At 36.0% G+C, this 18,396-nt stretch overlaps 1 protein-coding gene across 7 annotated transcripts in view; it reads left to right on the plus strand.

Moving 5' to 3' along the window:
- Positions 1-18,396, plus strand: part of LMLN (leishmanolysin like peptidase) — a 149,292-nt gene that overhangs the window by 25,264 nt on the left and 105,632 nt on the right. For all 7 annotated transcript variants that reach the window (XR_015240236.1, XR_015240237.1, XR_015240239.1 and 4 more), the window contains exons 6-10: positions 1,583-1,761; positions 5,238-5,343; positions 9,626-9,720; positions 14,693-14,810; positions 16,394-16,501. Coding sequence is in view for 3 of the 7 variants with exons in the window: in XM_086675161.1 (XP_086531287.1) it covers positions 1,583-1,761; positions 5,238-5,343; positions 9,626-9,720; positions 14,693-14,810; positions 16,394-16,501 (606 nt within the window). In the remaining 4 variants the exon portion in view is untranslated. The remainder of the gene's footprint in view (positions 1-1,582; positions 1,762-5,237; positions 5,344-9,625; positions 9,721-14,692; positions 14,811-16,393; positions 16,502-18,396) is intronic.

An 18,396-nucleotide genomic window follows, 5' to 3' on the forward strand; every position in this document is an offset into this window, starting at 1 on the left:
GACACATTTCTTTGCTTTTTTTCTAAGGTATTTTTGTTTGTTTTTAATTCTCTTGGCTTTTCCAAATTCTGCTACTTATCTACTTGGGGGTGGTGGGGGGAGAGCCTGATTAAAAAAAAAAAAAATTTTAAATTTAGTTTATTTTTGGGGCGCCTGGGTGGCTCAGTCGGTTAAGCATCCGACTTCAGCTCAGGTCACGATCTCGCGGTCCGTGAGTTCGAGCCCCGCGTTGGGCTCTGGGCTGATGGCTTCCAGAGCCTGGAGCCTGCTTCCGGTTCTGTGTCTCCCTCTCTCTCTGCCCCTTCCCCCGTTCATGCTCTGTCTCTCTCTGTCTCAAAAATAAATAAACGTTAAAAAAAAAATTTAAAAAAAAATAAAATTTAGTTTATTTTTGAGAGAGACAGAACATGAGCAGAGGAGGGGCAGAGAGGGAAACACGGAATCAGAAGCAGGCTCCAGGCTCTGAGCCATCATCACAGAGCCTGTGATTTTTTTTTTTTTTTTTTTAATGCATGAGTGATCATGGAAAAGTATGCTTAAAAATCACAATTTTTTGTTTTTAAAGAATTTTTTCAAGTTTATTTATTTATTTTGAGAGAGACAGTAAGCAGGGCAGAGACAGAGAGAGAGGGAGACAGGATCTGAAGCAGGCTCTGTGCTAACAGCAGAGAGCCCAGTGCTGGGCTCAAACTCATGAACCCTAAGATCACGACCTGAGCTAAAGTCAGATGCTTAACTGACTGAGTCATACAGGCACCCCTAAAGATCATAACTTTATGTAACATCAACTTTAATAGGTTAAAGTAATTATAAATAGATGTGTTAGAGAAATAAGAGTAGACAATGTAATAAAATGGGGATTTTTTTTTCTTCTCTTTATAAGCATCACTTACACCTAAGAAAACCCCCACAATTCACTGATTTTTTTTATTTATAAATTTGGAAATTATAATTGTTTAGAACTTTGAGAGAAGTTTTCTAAAAAGCAGATGTTATAAGGGCACAGAATTGATTAGAAAACTAGAAATTAAGGGTAATGTTGAGGTGACTTTACCTTTAAACTCATCTTTAAAAGGTAAAGATGACTAACTTTTTGTTTGTATTATATGAATTTTTAACTAACTACATGAATTACTTTATAATAGAAAATATATTTCCATAGATAAAATGTTTTTATTAGTTAATTTTGAAATAACTATACATTTACAGGAAGTTGAAAAAAAAAAGTACAAGGAAGTCCATTGTAATTGTCAGTTTCAAAGTTTAAAACTTTTTCTGTCTTTTTTTGTGTCCAGGTTGGCTGCCCTTTATAAATAACAGTTGTTTTAATTAACATTATGGATTAGATTATGTTTATTATATGTAGATTATAATAATTTTACATAAAGTAGAAATTTTAGTGAAGCAAATTCAAACTTAGAGATAGGAACTGAGTAGAGGGAGGAATGGATTTGGCAAAAGTTGAGGGATAATAAATAAAAGTTAAATCGTATGAATTTAGAGTCTGGATTCATTATACATTAAAAGTCCCTACAGCTAATCTTGTCTCTGGTCTGATTTTCTTTTGCTTGCCATGGCGCAGAGATGCAGGGTCTGCCGTGGGGGTAAGTGGTCCTGTTTAGCAGTAGGTGTGCAAGACCAAGAAGGCGTCCGGGATGCAGACTTTGTTCTATATGTTGGTGCTCTGGCCACCGAGAGGTGCAGCCGTGAAAACATCATCTCTTATGCAGCCTATTGTCAGCAGGAAGCAAAAATGGACAGGTAAACTTTCCCCAGAGACTTATTCTCTGAGACCTAATTATGGAAACTCTTAACACAGGTTCTAAGTGTTAAGAGTACAAGAAGTTTGCATTTTCCAGATTGCCTCCAATAATAAGAAACAGCGCTTGGATGGGGGAGTGGGGAGAAAATGTCAGGTGATAGAACTATTATTCATATAGTAATGTCAGTACCAGCTCTAAAGAAAAAGTATTGTCCAGAGAATTTTCTTTGGAAGTAAATAGCTCTCTAAGGAAACAATTTGAATTTTAATTTTAGCACTTCTGTGCTAAAATAAGTGTTTATCTAATTGTCATATAATTTGCCATGTCCTTCACTTAGATAAATTATCACTTAAAAAATTTAGAAACCTCTTATTTATTTACAAAAGATTTTTAAAAATTTTCCCAGTGAAGCAAGCTTGAAATGAAATGTTATTATATATGTAGAAGGTTGCCTGTCACACTCCAGACAAATCAAAGGCAGTAGAAATTGTCATATGTCAGAATAGATTGTAACATTCTCAAATTTAGGAGAATTAATGTGACCATTTCATATGTACGTAGGACCATTGCTGAGGTCTTGAAGGTTCCTCTATCTATCAAGACTAGCTGACTTTAAAGAACTGTTTGACTTCTATTGATGTGTATTCATTTAAGGAAAAAAATGAAATTATTAGTTGAACCAAGTAGGCAATACAAAGGAAACACTGGTATATGCTACAGAATTATACTGTCAGTCCCAAAGGTGGTAAAGAGGTCAAAATGAGCATCATGGATTATGAGGAACAGTCTATTACCATGATGCTGTGTAACTGATGATCTGAAATCTAAAGAATCATTAGCTTCTAAGTGTTGGGAAAGCTTAGAGTCAAATGACTAAAGTGCTATGTTTTTGCATATATGTATGTGTGTGTGTGTGTATATATATATATATATATATATATATATATATATACACACACACCAGTGTTTATAAAAATACATGTGTTTAATAGAGTGTTCCTTTTTTCCTGAGAAGGTATAATTAAATTTATGATATTTTATAATTAACAGTGTCTCAGTATGTCTCAGGAAATGTGGTATTTTGAAGTGCTAAATGAATGATAAATTAAGTTACTTCATAAAATGAGATACTTTCTTAACGTAGATGTCTTTGTGAAATAAGCCTTCATAATGGTGGTGCTGCAAAATAGTGGTTATCTTAATTTGAACTAAACTGTATGGATTGTGAACACACACACACACACAATCTCATTTTCAAAATACTGTTGAGTTTCAAAGAATATTGTAAAACAATGTACATAATATGATTACATGTTTGTGTGTGTGTGTGTGTGTGTGTGTGTGTGTGTGTGTGTGTGTATTACACATACTTGAATGTACTAAGGAAAAAGAAATAATTAGAATTGCCAACCATCCCAGTTTGGCCAAGACTTCCCTGTCTGAAAATCCTGGGAAACCCTTCAGTTCTGGGCAAACTGTTAGTAGCAGTTACCTCTGTAGGGGGGTAGGTTGTAAACTGGAATTTTCATGTTTTTCTTTATACATATCTATGTTATTTGGATATATAACTTTTTACAATGAGCTTTTACTACTTTTCTTAAAAGACACATTAAAGTGAACCTTATGTATTAGGAAGGGAATGGCTTCCTTTGGAAAATGGGGACAGGAATATAAAATCCCAGGTTGAGATGGGTCTAGAGTAGTTCATCTCCTTTCAGCATCTGACAATGCTGAAAACACCTAAAGTATCTAGTTGTCTTTTGGTGAGAGAATCCAGCACAGGAATCTTCACACAGATGAGAATCCCATAACCTAATTTCATATTTCAGGGTTTTTTGCACTGCTGATATGTTTTCTTAAAGCACTTTAGCTTTTGGTTCACATTTGATATAAATGAGTAACTAAAAGAGTAAATGTTCTTTGTATCAGTGAAATTGAAGCTACTCATATATCTGGGAAAATAATTGTTTTTTTCTGAGGAGCATGTTGATGTTGGAAGAAAGAGCAGTATCTGCAGTTGTTCTTTCTTAATCTTTTTGATGAAAGAAACGTTCCTTCAAAACTGCCGTATTAATTCATTCAAAGAATACTTGAATGCCTAATATGGTGTTTGCAGACTAAGTGAACAAAATAGACCCATGTACCTGCCTCATTCATGGAACATAGGAATTACAGAGGCAGGCAGGTATTAAATATACTTAGAAATAAATGTGATTTCAAAATAGGATCAATACTTTATAGGGAAAAAAAGGGTGCTATAGCATAAAAGAGAACAAAGGGGGAAACATAATTTAGATTAATTAAGCACAGATGGCCTCTTTGAAAGAGTGAAACTTTAGGTGTAACCTGAACATTGATGGGCTTCAGCCAGATAAAGAGTTTGAGGAAGACTTATGTTAGAAAATTCCATGTGTGCCTGTTGTTTGGTAGAAGCCACTTCAGTGGACGCTGTTTTTGAAGATGAGAACTAAAGGAAATGCATTGGAGAGGCAGACAGGGATGTTTTATTCTAAATGCTGTAGGAAGTCCCTGATGGGTTTTAAGCCTGGCAGTGATATCCATTTTATATTTTAGAGGTCACTGTGGCAATGTTTTGGTAAGTGAATTATTTTCTGAGTATAAGTCTGTTGTTTTCAAGTATGAACAAAATATACCATATGTTTTTTACTTAAGGCAAATGTTACTTTGTATAAAGTGATTACATTTTGGTGAGTTTTTGGTATTTCTGTGATAAAATGTTGAGGTAGTGGTGGGAGAAAGGACTTTGGAGTCCTTACTGTTGTCTGTTTGCCACAGCTTTTGAAAGACAGGTAGGTACATGGTGTAACTAACTGAATTATATTGGGTACTAGTCAGGTCTTGGACTCTCAGGTTCGAGGCTCAGAAAGTGATAGAACTGTATAGATTCTAGAAAGTATAGAATATGAAAGAAGATGATGGGAAGATAAAAAATCTGTATGTGAATGAAGGTAGTGTTCAGGCAGAGAAAGGGAATAGCAAGATGGGCATAAGAAGGTTGAACAACCTGAATGATTTGCTTATTATCCTATTGTATACCTAGCGTCCCTCTCCACCTACCTGCTCATCCCATGTGCCTGTAAATGTAGTGAAATGCTGAAATCAGATCTGGATTTTGCAAGTAAAACATGTTAGAATTTAAGTTTTTCAGTCCATTCTTATCTTTTGGTATATGTTGACATATTTTACAAGTTCACACTTAAATGTACATTAACTTTACTTTTGTGAGGACAGGTACTAATTAGCCACACCATAGGAAAACAAAGGTATATGTCTTGAAAGTATAAGATAGTGAGTTAGATATTATGGTATAAAATGACATTTGATATTTAGCAAAGATTTTTCTGACCTAGTCAGTTTGTTTTTTTTTTTTTTTTTAGAAAAGTATAAGTTAGTAAATATCATAATACTGATTTTTCTGGAATATAATAAAAAATTCAATGTCTATTTTAACAGGCCAATAGCAGGATATGCTAACCTGTGTCCAAATATGATCTCTACCCAGCCTCAGGAGTTTATTGGGATGCTGTCCACAGTAAAACATGAGATTATTCATGCCCTGGTAAATTTTGCTGTTAATTACTGTTCTTTCCTTCATGCGTTAATTTTCTGTTTATTATGCTGTTATTTTGATATATACGTTAAATTTTGGATTCTTAGATTTATGTAAGTAAAACCTAGATGACTAGGTCTCTGGTAATAGGATTTTTGAGAAAATGATTACTGTTCTTAAGAAGAAAACTTAGGGGCGCCTGGGTGGCGCAGTTGGTTAAGTGTCCGACTTCAGCCAGGCCACGATCTCGTGGTCCGTGAGTTCGAGCCCCGCGTCGGGCTCTGGGCTGATGGCTCAGAGCCTGGAGCCTGTTTCCGATTCTGTGTCTCCCTCTCTCTCTGCCCCTCCCCCGTTCGTGCTCTGTCTCTCTCTGTCGCAAAAATAAATAAACGTTGAAAAAAAAAATTTTTTTTTTAAAAAAAAAAGAAGAAAACTTAGTGGGGCGCCTGGGTGGCTCAGTCGGTTAAGCGTCCGACTTAAGCTCAGGTCATGATTTCACAGTCAGTGAATTGAAGCCCGCATCCAGGTCTGTGCTGTCAGTTCCGAGCCTGGAGCTTGCTTCGGATTCTGTGTCTCCCTCGCTCTCTGCCCCTCCCCCACTCACGCTCTGTCTCTCTATCAAAAAATGAATAAACGTTAAAAAAAAATTTAAAAAAACTTAGTAATTTACAAAAATTCACTTTCCTGTAAAGTGATAACTGATATGCTAATTCTAGATCTTATTGCAGAGGTCTGATTTCAAAAGTCCTCTCGGTCTGCTTAGGCTTTCTAAAATTTACATACACTGATTCAGAACCCCTCCTTCCTTTTCCCCAATTTGTCCAAAATAGTGAACTTTTATAATATATCTGGGAAATTAAAAAGTTATCTAAAACCCTAGGAAATGGTTTCTTGATGCCATTTATGTATTTAGAAAATAGATGGCAGTAAGATGCAGTGATTGAGAGACAATAGATCACACAGATTTAGGGGTGTGAGTCTTCTTAGCTCTACCACTAAAAATATTTGGGATCTTATGCAAATTATTTAGCTTTATAAGCCTCAGATTCATCTGTTAAAATGAAGAGAACAGTAGTACATAGTACAGTGGAGTTTTTTCTTGGAGATTAAGACAAAACAGAAATCCTATAGCACCATGCTGTATATAGTAAGGTATAATAAAATCAGTGGCAGTTATCTATTAGTCTTTTTTTTATTTATTTATTTTTGAGAGAGAGAAAGAGAGAGAGTGTGTGTGCAGGGAAGAAGGGGACAGAGAGAGAGACAGAGAGAGAGAGAGAGAGAGAGAGAGAGAGAATCCCAAGCAGGCTCCACTCTGTGTGGAGCCTGACATGGGGCCTGAACTCACAAACCATGAGATAATGACCTGAGCCAAAATCAAGAGGCAGATGCTTAATTGACTGAGCCACCCAAGCACCCTTTATTTATTAGTCTTAGTGAGCTAGCATGTATGACTTTAATATGCAAGCCTCAGTCTTTAAATCAGCAAATACATTACATAACTCACTGAAACACCTATGTAACCAGACATTTATATCCTTCAAGTAAGAAGATTCTAAAACGAATTCTCTGTTTTTCTTTTATTTTTAAAAAAAATAAGCTGAACCTGCTAATTGAGGTGAAACAAGACTCATTCTTCCTAAGAGCTAAAAACTATAGATACTTGATGTTGAGAGAACCAGAGAGAAACAGCAGATTTTAAATGTGGTATATAAATGAACATGAATGCAGAGATCCCAGGCATGAGATAAATTAGGTTATGAACAGGCAATTCAGAAAAGAAAAAAAAACAGTTGGCTGAGTCATGTATAAGAAGGTATTCAGACTTACTTTAGCAGTCAAAGGGTCTCAAAGCTAGATACCATTGACTATAAAAGAATGCATGAAAGTTATGTACATTGGGACACCCGAGTGGCTCAGTCAGTTAAGTATCTGACTCTTGATTTCAGCTCTAGTCATGATCTCGCATTTCGGTTCGTAGGATCAAGCCCTGGATTGGGCTCTGCACTGACAGTGGGATTCTCTCTCTCTCACTCTTTCTCTCTGCCCCTCCATCTCTCTCCCTCCCCGCCACCTCAAACAAACATTTAAAAAAAAGAAAGTTATACACAGTGACTTCAAGGTGTAGTGGTTACCTCTGGGAAAAGAAGGAGGAGAAAGGATTAGGTAATGGAGCTTCAGTAATATTTACTCTGCAGTGTTTTATTTCTTAAAAGTTTGCCGAAAATATGGTAAACTAACATCTTAAATAGCCTTAAAGAGGATACATAAGTTTCTGTTATGGATATTTTTTTTACTTTTTATATATTTGAATTTTTTTTTTTTTTTAATTTTTTTTTTTCAACGTTTATTTATTTTTGGGACAGAGAGAGACAGAGCATGAGCGGGGGAGGGGCAGAGAGAGAGGGAGACACAGAATCGGAAACAGGCTCCAGGCTCTGGGCCATCAGCCCAGAGCCTGACGCGGGGCTCGAACTCCCGGACCGCGAGATCGTGACCTGGCTGAAGTTGGACGCTTAACCGACTGAGCCACTCAGGCGCCCCTTGAATTATTTTAAAAACTGTAAAAACCTAAGAAATTTTAAATATTAACTTAAGTCTCAAAGCCTATCCTGGAAGATGGTAAGAAATGTTTAACACAGATTCCCCATAAAGTTTTGTATGTTCATAACTATCAATTACACTTACCTGTGGTGCTTTGAATACCAAATAAACCTTCTGAAATGTGAGTGCTTAGAAAAATGTTCAAGCTGATACAGTGGGAAAAAAATGTATATTTAGAATATTATAAAGGATGAGGCAAATTACACTATTTTAAGCTTTGTATAACTTCAGTGAATTGTATATTGAAAGCTATTTTGATTTTCTTAGCTGACTCAATTAAGTGTCCTTTGCATCTTCAGAGATTAAAAAAGAAGAAGAAATTCAGGAATAAAAGAATAACCTGGATTCCATTAATCATTTTGGCAAGCTTTGAATGACACAGAGGCCACAGTTGTGTAAGCAAAGAAATTTGCCAAAGAAATTGATTAATTAAGTGATCGTTTCTGATTGTTAGCTATTTGGATATGAGCTATAGCATATTCTCAGTGTATGAAACATACATAAAGAAGTAGTCACAGAAGTGTTTTGTTTTAGGTATTAGATTAGGAAAGAGCAAGAAAAGAAATCTAATGAAATAGATATCAAATGGCAATAATTTTTTTTTTTTTTTTTTGCCTATTTTCTCATCTATTTTGGGAGGTGAAGGATAGAGAACAGGAATTTTAATACCTTTATGTGAAGTATCCATTATCTCATTAAAATTAAAATTAAAGACTTAAAAATAGTATTTAATTCAGTAATTTAGAATGATTGATAGCAATACCTTCTTCTTGAATGTGGTAATGCTTTATAAGTTAAATTGTTTTACTTATTTGTATATATTGTAAAGAATAAAATAGAGGGAAATTTCCAGTCTTTCCATGTATACATAAAATGTATTCATTTTTATTAATGAAATGTTATCCACATATAATTTAGATAATTCGAAGGCATAACGGTGCTTTAGCATCATTTATTAACAAAATTATAAACTCCTTTTTAAGTTTCTTGAACATTGAAGGAATGTTTAATTAGTGGTTCTGAAAAAAATAGTATTTAAATTGTGACTATAAACGTAACAAATTCATATTGTAAAAAAATTAGGGGAATATGAGTTATTTTACACATTACCCTACCATCAGAAGAACCACAGTTAACATTTTGATATATGTTTCCATTATTTTTTTCCTAAGTGTACATACACACATGCACACACACTTCCAGTCTTTTTAAGTACAGATATGTATTAAGTGTGTGTACTTTTGGATCAAAGACTGAATTTTTTGAGTGCTCTTAGGGAGCATACTTGATTGTCCACCTCCTACTCTAAACTGTATTGTCAGTTGTTCTCAATGGTAATATACCCTGGGTGCAATTATAGAGTTTATGTAATGAGTTCATGTGAAGAGGATCGACTGTGGTAAATATATTCTTAAACAAATTTCTTATTTATGCCAGTACCAAAGAATATTGTCACTATTACTTTGGATTCCTTAACTTACAATTCCTTCAAGTAATTGAAATTTAAAATTCATTAGATGGAATACTTAATTTTTTTCCAATTCCAATATATGACATTTCAGTAGAAGTATTGGCTGGGTGCTTTTACAAGGTTATATGAGTGTTCTCTTTTGATAGCACCATGTTATGATGTGTATAATCAGACTTGATATTTTTCACTCTGAGACATTTTGAATTTTTTTTATAGGGTTTCTCTGCTGGCCTATTTGCATTCTACCATGATAAAGATGGAAATCCTCTAACTTCAAGATTTGCAGATGGTCTCCCACCTTTTAATTATAGGTATTTGTTATTTTTTGTTCTTGTTCTTCTCTTTTAGGAGGGTGCTAAGATTAGAATCTGAGACTCATGGCATGATAGTTGCCATAAATAATAGCGGCTTCATGGCTAGCCTAAAAAAACTATAGCTATTAAAACAGGATAAAAGAGGCCATTTAGCTTTACCCTTTCATTTTAGAGATGAAGCAGTTAAGATGCAGAAACTTAAGTGACTTGCCCAAAGAGCCAGGAATCTTCTTGCCAGCAGAGCTCTTTTCCACCACATTGTAACTTGTGTTGCTGTACAGTATAGTCAGGCCATGGGAGAATATGAGTTGGTTATATTTTGGTTTGTTTATTAATGTTTATTTTTGAGATAGAGTATGAGTGGAGAAGGGCAGAGAGAGGGGGGAGGGAGACACAGAATCTGAAGCAGCCTCCAGGTTCTAAGCTGTCAGCACAGAGCCGGAAGTGGGGCTCACACTCATGAACCGTGAGATCATGACCTGAGCCAAAGTCGGAAGCTTAACTGACTGAGCCATCCAGGTGCCTCTATATTTTGTTTTTTTTTAATAATTATCACCTATCATGGCAATATTTACATGTAAACTGATACTGTATTTAATACAACATATTAGCAGTGATCTAGAGGGTTAGGGCCAAAAATGAATAATACTAAGAAACACTAAAAAAAATGTGTCAAGAATTTTTTATAGTGTATCAGTCACAGATCTGTAACCATTTGCATTCATTTATATAAAATACAAATCTCTAAGAGCATATGTCCACAAAAAGATAAGCACAAGAATGTTCATGGCAGTTTTGTTGTAGCATGGATAAATAAATGATATATTCATATAATTGAAAACTACAAGGCACTAAAAAAGAATATACTATTGTTACATGCAACAACATATATTAATATCACAGATCTAATGTTGAACAAAAGAAGTCAGTCCATTTGTGTAGTTTTTTTTTTTTTAATTTTTTTTTTCAACGTTTTTATTTATTTATGGGACAGACAGAGACAGAGCATGAACGGGGGAGGGGCAGAGAGAGAGGGAGACACAGAATCGGAAACAGGCTCCAGGCTCCGAGCCTGACGCGGGGCTCGAACTCACGGACCGTGAGATCGTGACCTGGCTGAAGTCGGACGCTTAACCGACTGCGCCACCCAGGCGCCCCATTGTGTAGTTTTTAAAAAAGAGCAATGATAAAGGATGAGTGGTTTTACTAGAAGGGCCAAGCTGTTAAATGACCTACAAGTTGAGAAGTTGAGTATAGATTGGAAAGAAGCACAAGAAAACCTTCTGGGGGTGCTTATACTGTTCCATATGTTTATCAGATTAGTGGTATATGGATGTGGAATTAAAAATTAATTAATCCTGGAGTGCCTGGGTGGCTCAGTCGGTTAAGTAGCTTAGGTTTTGGCTTAGGACATGATTTTGAGGTTTGTGAGATCAAGCTCCGCTTGATCTGTGCTGACAGTGTGGAGCCTGGTTGGGATTCTCCCTCTCTCTCTGCTCCACCCTCACCTCAAAAAAAAAAACATTAATTCTTATACTTCAAATTTGTTTACTTTGTATATATTTTACTTTAATTACAGAGATCTCTATTAAAATAGCTAGAATTAAATATTGAAGCAGATAATACTTTATTCATCATATTTTTTAGAGTACATGTGAAGAAACAAATTCTAATTGGACATAGATATTTTCCTTCTTTAAATAGTTTGTGTTCATTTGGTGGTGTAGGAGGAGTCTGGTCTTTCCTAAGAATTTTGGTCTTTATGAGAAACATAAATGATGAGATAGGCATCACCTACATAGTGATGTAGTTAAGAAAGAGATACCCACACATAAGAACTTTTGTTAAGGGATGCCTGGGTAGCTCAGTGGGTTAAGCGTCCAACTCTTGATTTCAGCTGAGGTCATGATCTCACAGTTGTGAGATTGAGCCCCATGTTGGGCTCTGTGCTGAGTGTGGGACCTGCTTGGGATTCTCTCTCTCCCTCTCTCTTCCTTCCCCACTCATGGTCCTGCTCTCTCCCCCTCCCTCCCTCTCCCTCTCTCTTCCCCTCCTCCCCCTCAGTAAATAAATAAATATTTAAAAAGAACTATTGTTAAGCTCATAATTTGCAGTACTTTCTTGTATTCAGGATATTCCTCAAAAGCAGGAAATCTTACAGTATGAATGGAGATAATAGAATGATAGGAAATTCAGTTGATAGACACATGAAGAGTTGGATTTGTCCCTAACCTATTTATTTGGAGAAACTATTTGTCTTGAAATGTAGATGATGAAGAGAATATTTGGAGTTATTAATAAGGTAAAAGCTGTTTTCTTGCTGGCTTTGATCACTATGGATGTTTAAACATTACTTTGCTATGGAGAAAGATCAAAAGAATTAAAAATAGCATCTTCAAGGCATAGATAGATGAACAGATATATGGCAACACACACACACACACACACACACACACACACACACACACACACAAATAAAACAAAATGTTAATTGTAGAATCGAAGTGAAGATTATTAGATCTGCAGCTGTGCTCTTTGCAGTTTTGTCAACATTTTGTATGTTTAAAATTTCCATAAAATAATAGTGGGAAAATATAGCCTCTTTCTATTCTGTTTTATTGGTGAAAATGAGAGATTCATAGGGTTGATGATTGAGGTAATCTAGGGGGAAAAAAAGCCAGAAAAAAATGATATGGATTATGGGGAAAAATCAAAATTAATGTCCATTATAAATGATGTCATTATATCCCACCAATGATATATAAATGCTTACCAGTAGTGGATATTATAGATTTTTTTTTTTTTTTAAGGCCAATCTGAGAGTAAAAGATGGTATCTTCTAGGACTACTACTGAGGTTTCAGCCATTTGAATTTCCTCTGTACTTGTATACAGCCTATTTATGTCTTTTGTCCAGTCCTGGGTTATTTTTCCTTTTCTAGTGATTTTGTAAGAGTACTTTATAATTGGGGGATAGTAATCCTTTTTCATGTTTGTTGCAAATATTTGTCCCACTTAGTTATCTTATTTCGTTATAATATTTTTTTCATAGAAAAATTTAAAATTTTTATATCATTAAATTCATCTATTTTTTTCTTCTGTTGCTTGAGAAATTCCTGCCCTCCAATGATTATAAAAATATTCTCCTGTCTTCTAGTAAATTATTTCAATTTTTTACATTCATAGCTTTTATTCATTTGGAATTTATTTTTGCTTCATGTATTTTGGGGTTCTTTTGTGAGGTATATATATGTTTATAACTATTATATCTTCTGGGTGGATTGACCTTTTCATCATTATAGAACTTCCCTCTTTATTTCTACTAACAACTTTTGTTTTAAGGTCTATTTTGTCTGATACTGGTGTAGTCGTTCCAGCTCTCATTTGAGTACTGTTTGCATGGTATTATCTGTTTAATTCTTGTACATTCAACCTATTTGTGTCCTTGAGTCTGAACTGTGTTTCTTGTAGATAGAGTTGGATTATGGGGGCTGTTTTTAATGTGTTCTTCCAGTCACCCCCATTCTACCACCTCTATAGTGGCTGCCAGGTTTGCTGGTTTTTTTTTTTTTAAATTTTTTTTCCACGTTTTTATTTATTTTTGGGACAGAGAGAGACAGAGCATGAACGGGGGAGGGGCAGAGAGAGAGGGAGACACAGAATCGTAAACAGGCTCCAGGCTCTGAGCCATCAGCCCAGATCCTGACGCGGGGCTCGAACTCACGGACCGCGAGATCGTGACCTGGCTGAAGTCGGACGCTTAACCGACTGCGCCACCCAGGCGCCCCGAGGTTTGCTGGTTTTTACTGTGATTGCGGGCTGTTAGTTTTCAGGGCTGGCAAGGCATGGGAAAATGCCACAAAGCTTGCAGTTCTTACTGAGAGTTATCTATTTTTTAAACAATTTTTTTTTGTTGTTTATTTTGAGAGCAAGTGTGTATGCAAGAGTAGGGGAGGGGCAGAGAGAGAGAGGGAGAGAGAGAATCCCAAGCAGGCTCCACACTAGCAGTGAGGGGCTCGATCTCATGATCATGACTTGAGCTGAAATCAAGAGTTGGACGCTTGACTGACTGAGCCTCCCAGGCACTCCTATCCTTTTTTTTCTTTTAATACTTCCTGGATTGCTGAAAGCCTTTGTTAATTTCCAAAGTTCTGAAAAGTTGATAAGGCGTTTTGCCACTTTTCTCACTGCTTTCAAGAACAGAGAATTTTCAGAGGTCTGCCATCTTTGCTGACATCTTCTCGGAATTTATTTCTGTATATGGGATGAAATAGGGATTTAACTTTTTTTTCTAGATGGATAACCAGTGTTACATCACAGTTAATAAATAAATTGTACTTTCCCACTAAATTAAAATGCCATTTTTTTTAAATGCCATTTTTTGTTGTTATTAAGTTTCCTTATGTGCTTGGATATGTCTCTGGACTTGCTTTTGTTTTATCCAAAATTTGTGTTAAAAGGGAGTAATTCGGGGCGCCTGGGTGGCGCAGTCGGTTAAGCGTCCGACTTCAGCCAGGTCACGATCTTGCGGTCCGTGAGTTCGAGCCCCGCGTCGGGCTCTGGGCTGATGGCTCAGAGCCTGGAGCCTGTTTCCGATTCTGTGTCTCCCTCTCTCTCTGCCTCTCCCCCGTTCGTGCTCTGTCTCTCTCTGTCCCAAAAAAAATAAATAAACGTTGAAAAAAAAATTAAAAAAAAAAAAAAAGGGAGTAATTCATCATCATCTGAGCAAAGTATTAGCTTTGTGAACTTGAGAAGTTACTTCCTGTCTCTACCCTTCCATCTCTATCTGCACAATATTGATGATAATCTCATCAGGTTGAAAAGATTAGAAAATGTTGTCATGTATGTTGCAGTATTTGGTATATAGTAAACTCAAATATCTTAATTGTATATTGATGTTCATAAATACTTTCACTATTTAAAGCTGTGACGAATTTGCAAAATGACTGTCTTTTATTCTTTAATTGCAGTCTTGGATTATATCAATGGAGTGATAAAGTAGTTCGAAAGGTGGAGAGATTATGGAATGTTCGAGATAATAAGATAGTTCCTCACACTGTGTATCTTCTAGTAACACCTCGTGTTGTCGTATGTATTACCCAACTTCTTCATGTTTCATGAACCATCTACTCTTTTCATTTCTTATGGTCTTTTCTCTACTAATCATTATTGCTGAAGAACTTAAAAGTAAATTTCATAGCCTATAATAAGGAAACTAATATAAAGGCAGTACAGTAAAGCTACAAGCCAAGAGAAATCTGAAGAAATGGAAATTTGTCAATAACTCTCATGGCTCCATTCTACTTACTGCTTTAAGCCAATGTCCCTCTACTATGATACCTCTTAGGATGACTGGTGCTATTTGTATAATTGCTGATCATTTCAATACTAGTCCATATTAGTCAAGGTTGTCCAAAGAAATAGAGCCAACAAAATGTGTTGCCCAAGAAATAGGGCTAGAAATGAGAGAGAGAGAAGAAAATTTATTTGAAAGAAATGGCTCGTGCAATTGGAGGTTTGGAGATTCCAAACTCTGATGGAGTAGGCTAGCAGGCTGGACACTCAGGAAAGAGTTGCATTTTGAGTCCAAAGGCAATAAGCTGGCAGAATTCCTTCTTGCTCAGGAAAAGTCAGTCTTTGTTCTATTAAGGCCTTCAACTGATTGGATGAGGCCTGTCTGTATTATGGAGGGTAATCTGCTTTACTTCAAGTCTACTAATTTAATTATTAATCTCACCCCAAAACACCCTTACTGAAACATTCAGAATAATGTTTGATCAAATATCTGGGCACTGTGGCCTAGCCAAGCCAATGGTTAATAAAATTAACCACTAACTAATTTACCATTTAATTATTATTAAATTAACCGTTTAATTAATAAAATTAACCATTCCACCCTCTTATTTTTTAAATAAACTCTACCCCCAGCACAGGGCTCAAATTCACAATCCTAGGATCAAAAGTTGCATGCTGTACTGACTGAACCAGCCAGGTGCCCTGCCTTGTGGATTTTTGCACTGTTCTTGGGATATTTCCTATCGTTGAAAATTTCTTGAAAAAAAAATTTTTTTTTGAGCGTTTATTCATTTTTGAGAGACAGAGTGTGAGTGGGGCAGGGGCACCTCCAAAGCAGGTTCCAGGCTCTCAGCTGTCAGCACAGAGCCTGATGTGGGGCTCGAACTCACGAATGGAGAGGTGATGACCTGAGCCAAAGTCGGACACCCAACCGACTGAGCCACTCAGGGCACCCCTCCTGTCACTGGAAATTTCTAACTAAAAGACAGGAAAAACCAAATGAGCAAAATTGTATTTTAATGAAGAACTTACTTTTCTTCCAAGACTATATCTATAATAAGAGCAGTTGATCCCTTCATTGAAAACATTGTTGACATAATAGTTATAAATGGCAATCGTGTTAGTCTATAGTTTTTTTGAAATATATGTGACAAAATCTTCAAATAGAGGAAAAAATGTTAAGAGAATTTACTAGCAGAGGAATGTAATAGTATCAAAATATATTTAATTACATTAAAGACCATATTTTTAAAAGATGTTTTCACTTCTCACCAAAGTAATTCTTTAATGGCTACTTTACCATATCTATGTTATAGACTCTGCCGTTATTATATTGTACTTTTGTAGGGTTTATTATTTTTTTTTCTGATTCTTAGGATGAAGCGCGAAAACATTTTAACTGTCCAATTCTGGAGGGAATGGAACTCGAAAATCAAGGTGGCATGGGCACTGAGCTCAACCATTGGGAAAAGCGGTTATTAGAGGTCAGTTTATTTTAAAATTTTACTAGGCATTTTTTCTTTAATGAAAGAAATTCTTTTTTAATAAAAGTAATTTTTTTATGTTTATGTTTTATTTTTGAGAAAGAGAGAGAGTGTGCACATGCAACCTGGGGTGGTGCAGAGAGAGAGGGAGAGAGAGAATTCCAAGCAGGCTCTGCACTGTCAGCGCAGAGCCCATCTTGGGGCCAGGTATCACAAACTGTGAGATCATGAACTGAGCCAAAATCAGGTGTCGGTCCCTTAACTGACTGAGCCCCCCAGTTGCCCCTTTTTTCTCTTAACAAGCAGTTTCTCATTAATAAGATCCAATCAGTAGTGAGCTAGAATGAATGTTAACTGACCTCCTTGGGTTGTTTTTGTTTTGTTTGGTTAACTCCTTGCCTCTTTTTAAAACTCCAGTGTTTGATAGGCAGCCACTAAAATAAATCCTCCCCCTCTTTTCAACTTCCCTTTCTTTTCCATTAGGTGAACTCTATGTAAACCTAAAAACATTTGGTAACTTAAAGTTTCTTTTCCCCTTCAGCTCTCCAGACCGGCTTTTTAGATGTAATCATTATTATTTTTTTTAATGTTTATTTATTTTTGAGATCGTACAGGCGAAAGAGGGGCAGAGAGAGGGAGATAGAGGATCCAAAGCAGGCTCTGCACTGACAGCAGCGAGCCCGATGTAGGGCTTGAACTCATGAACCACAAGATCATGACCTGAGCTGAAGTCTGATGCTCAACCAGTTGAGCCACCCAGGTGCCCCTAGATGTAATCGCTATTTAAGTTTTTTGTATATGCTTCAAGGAATGTTATGTATATGTAGAGATGCACACACTAACACACAGGTTTTTCATTAAATGAATTCATATGTTAATGAACAATTTTCCACTTCATAATATATCTTAGACATTTTTCCAAGCAGTACAGGTGCTCCTGATGTAATGCAGTGTATGCTTTCCTAAAAAGCCTCTTCAAAATTGAACACTAAAAATAAGACTCATGGGAAAAACAAATACCATGCCACTAACAAAAGCAGTAAGTCACAATAAAGTGCTAGCTCAATTTTAAACATATTTCCAGTAAATAAACTCCTTTATTTACTCTAATATTTCTTTACCTTAAACAACAACAAAAAGCAATGGTAGTTGGAACACAGACTAAATTGAGTAATGGGGACAAGAGCAAAATGTACAAAATTAGAATCATGCAATAAGCACTTCTAAGAGCCTCTGGCCATATTGAACCAAGTAGAAGAACATGGAGTAAATGGGTATCATGCACAGCATTCCTCTGTTGCTATCTTCAGCTGTCTTAGTGTACTTTATATTTAGCTGCTGTTGCTCCATTGCACAAAATATTAAAATCCAGGGATAAGTCATTATAAACCAACATGATTCGTTATATGAATGTAACAACAGTCCTGTGTTAATGAACAACTGTGTTTTAAATTTTTTATTTTATTTATGTCTTAAGATTTTATTTTTAAGTGATCTCTGCATCCAATGTGGGGCTTGAACTTATAATGCCCAGATCAAGAGTCACACATTCTACCATGAGCCAGCCAGCCACTTTAAAATTTATTATTTTAAAAATGTTGTGATGAGCACTTTATATCTGTGATATCTTTCAGGAGTGGCATTTCAGTGGGTATTCTTAGGTTCAACTAAACATGCCTTCAAACTCACAAGACCTAACAAGCGTCATTGAAAAAACATTTACTTGGAAAGATACAAGACACAGCATGCCAGCATGGTAGAAGTCAGGCATTTTTTTCGTGCTCCACACAACAGTCTAGGGGCTGTCATTCATGCCTCTCTCCCTCTGCACTCCAGCTCAAATATAGGAGCAGAAGGCCATACGAGGGGGGGTGCAAGAACCAGCCTGGCTTAGA

This window comes from Puma concolor, chromosome C2 (genome assembly GCF_028749965.1).
Source record: "Puma concolor isolate L17-30 chromosome C2, mPumCon1.1.hap2, whole genome shotgun sequence".
NCBI lineage: Eukaryota > Metazoa > Chordata > Mammalia > Carnivora > Felidae > Puma > Puma concolor.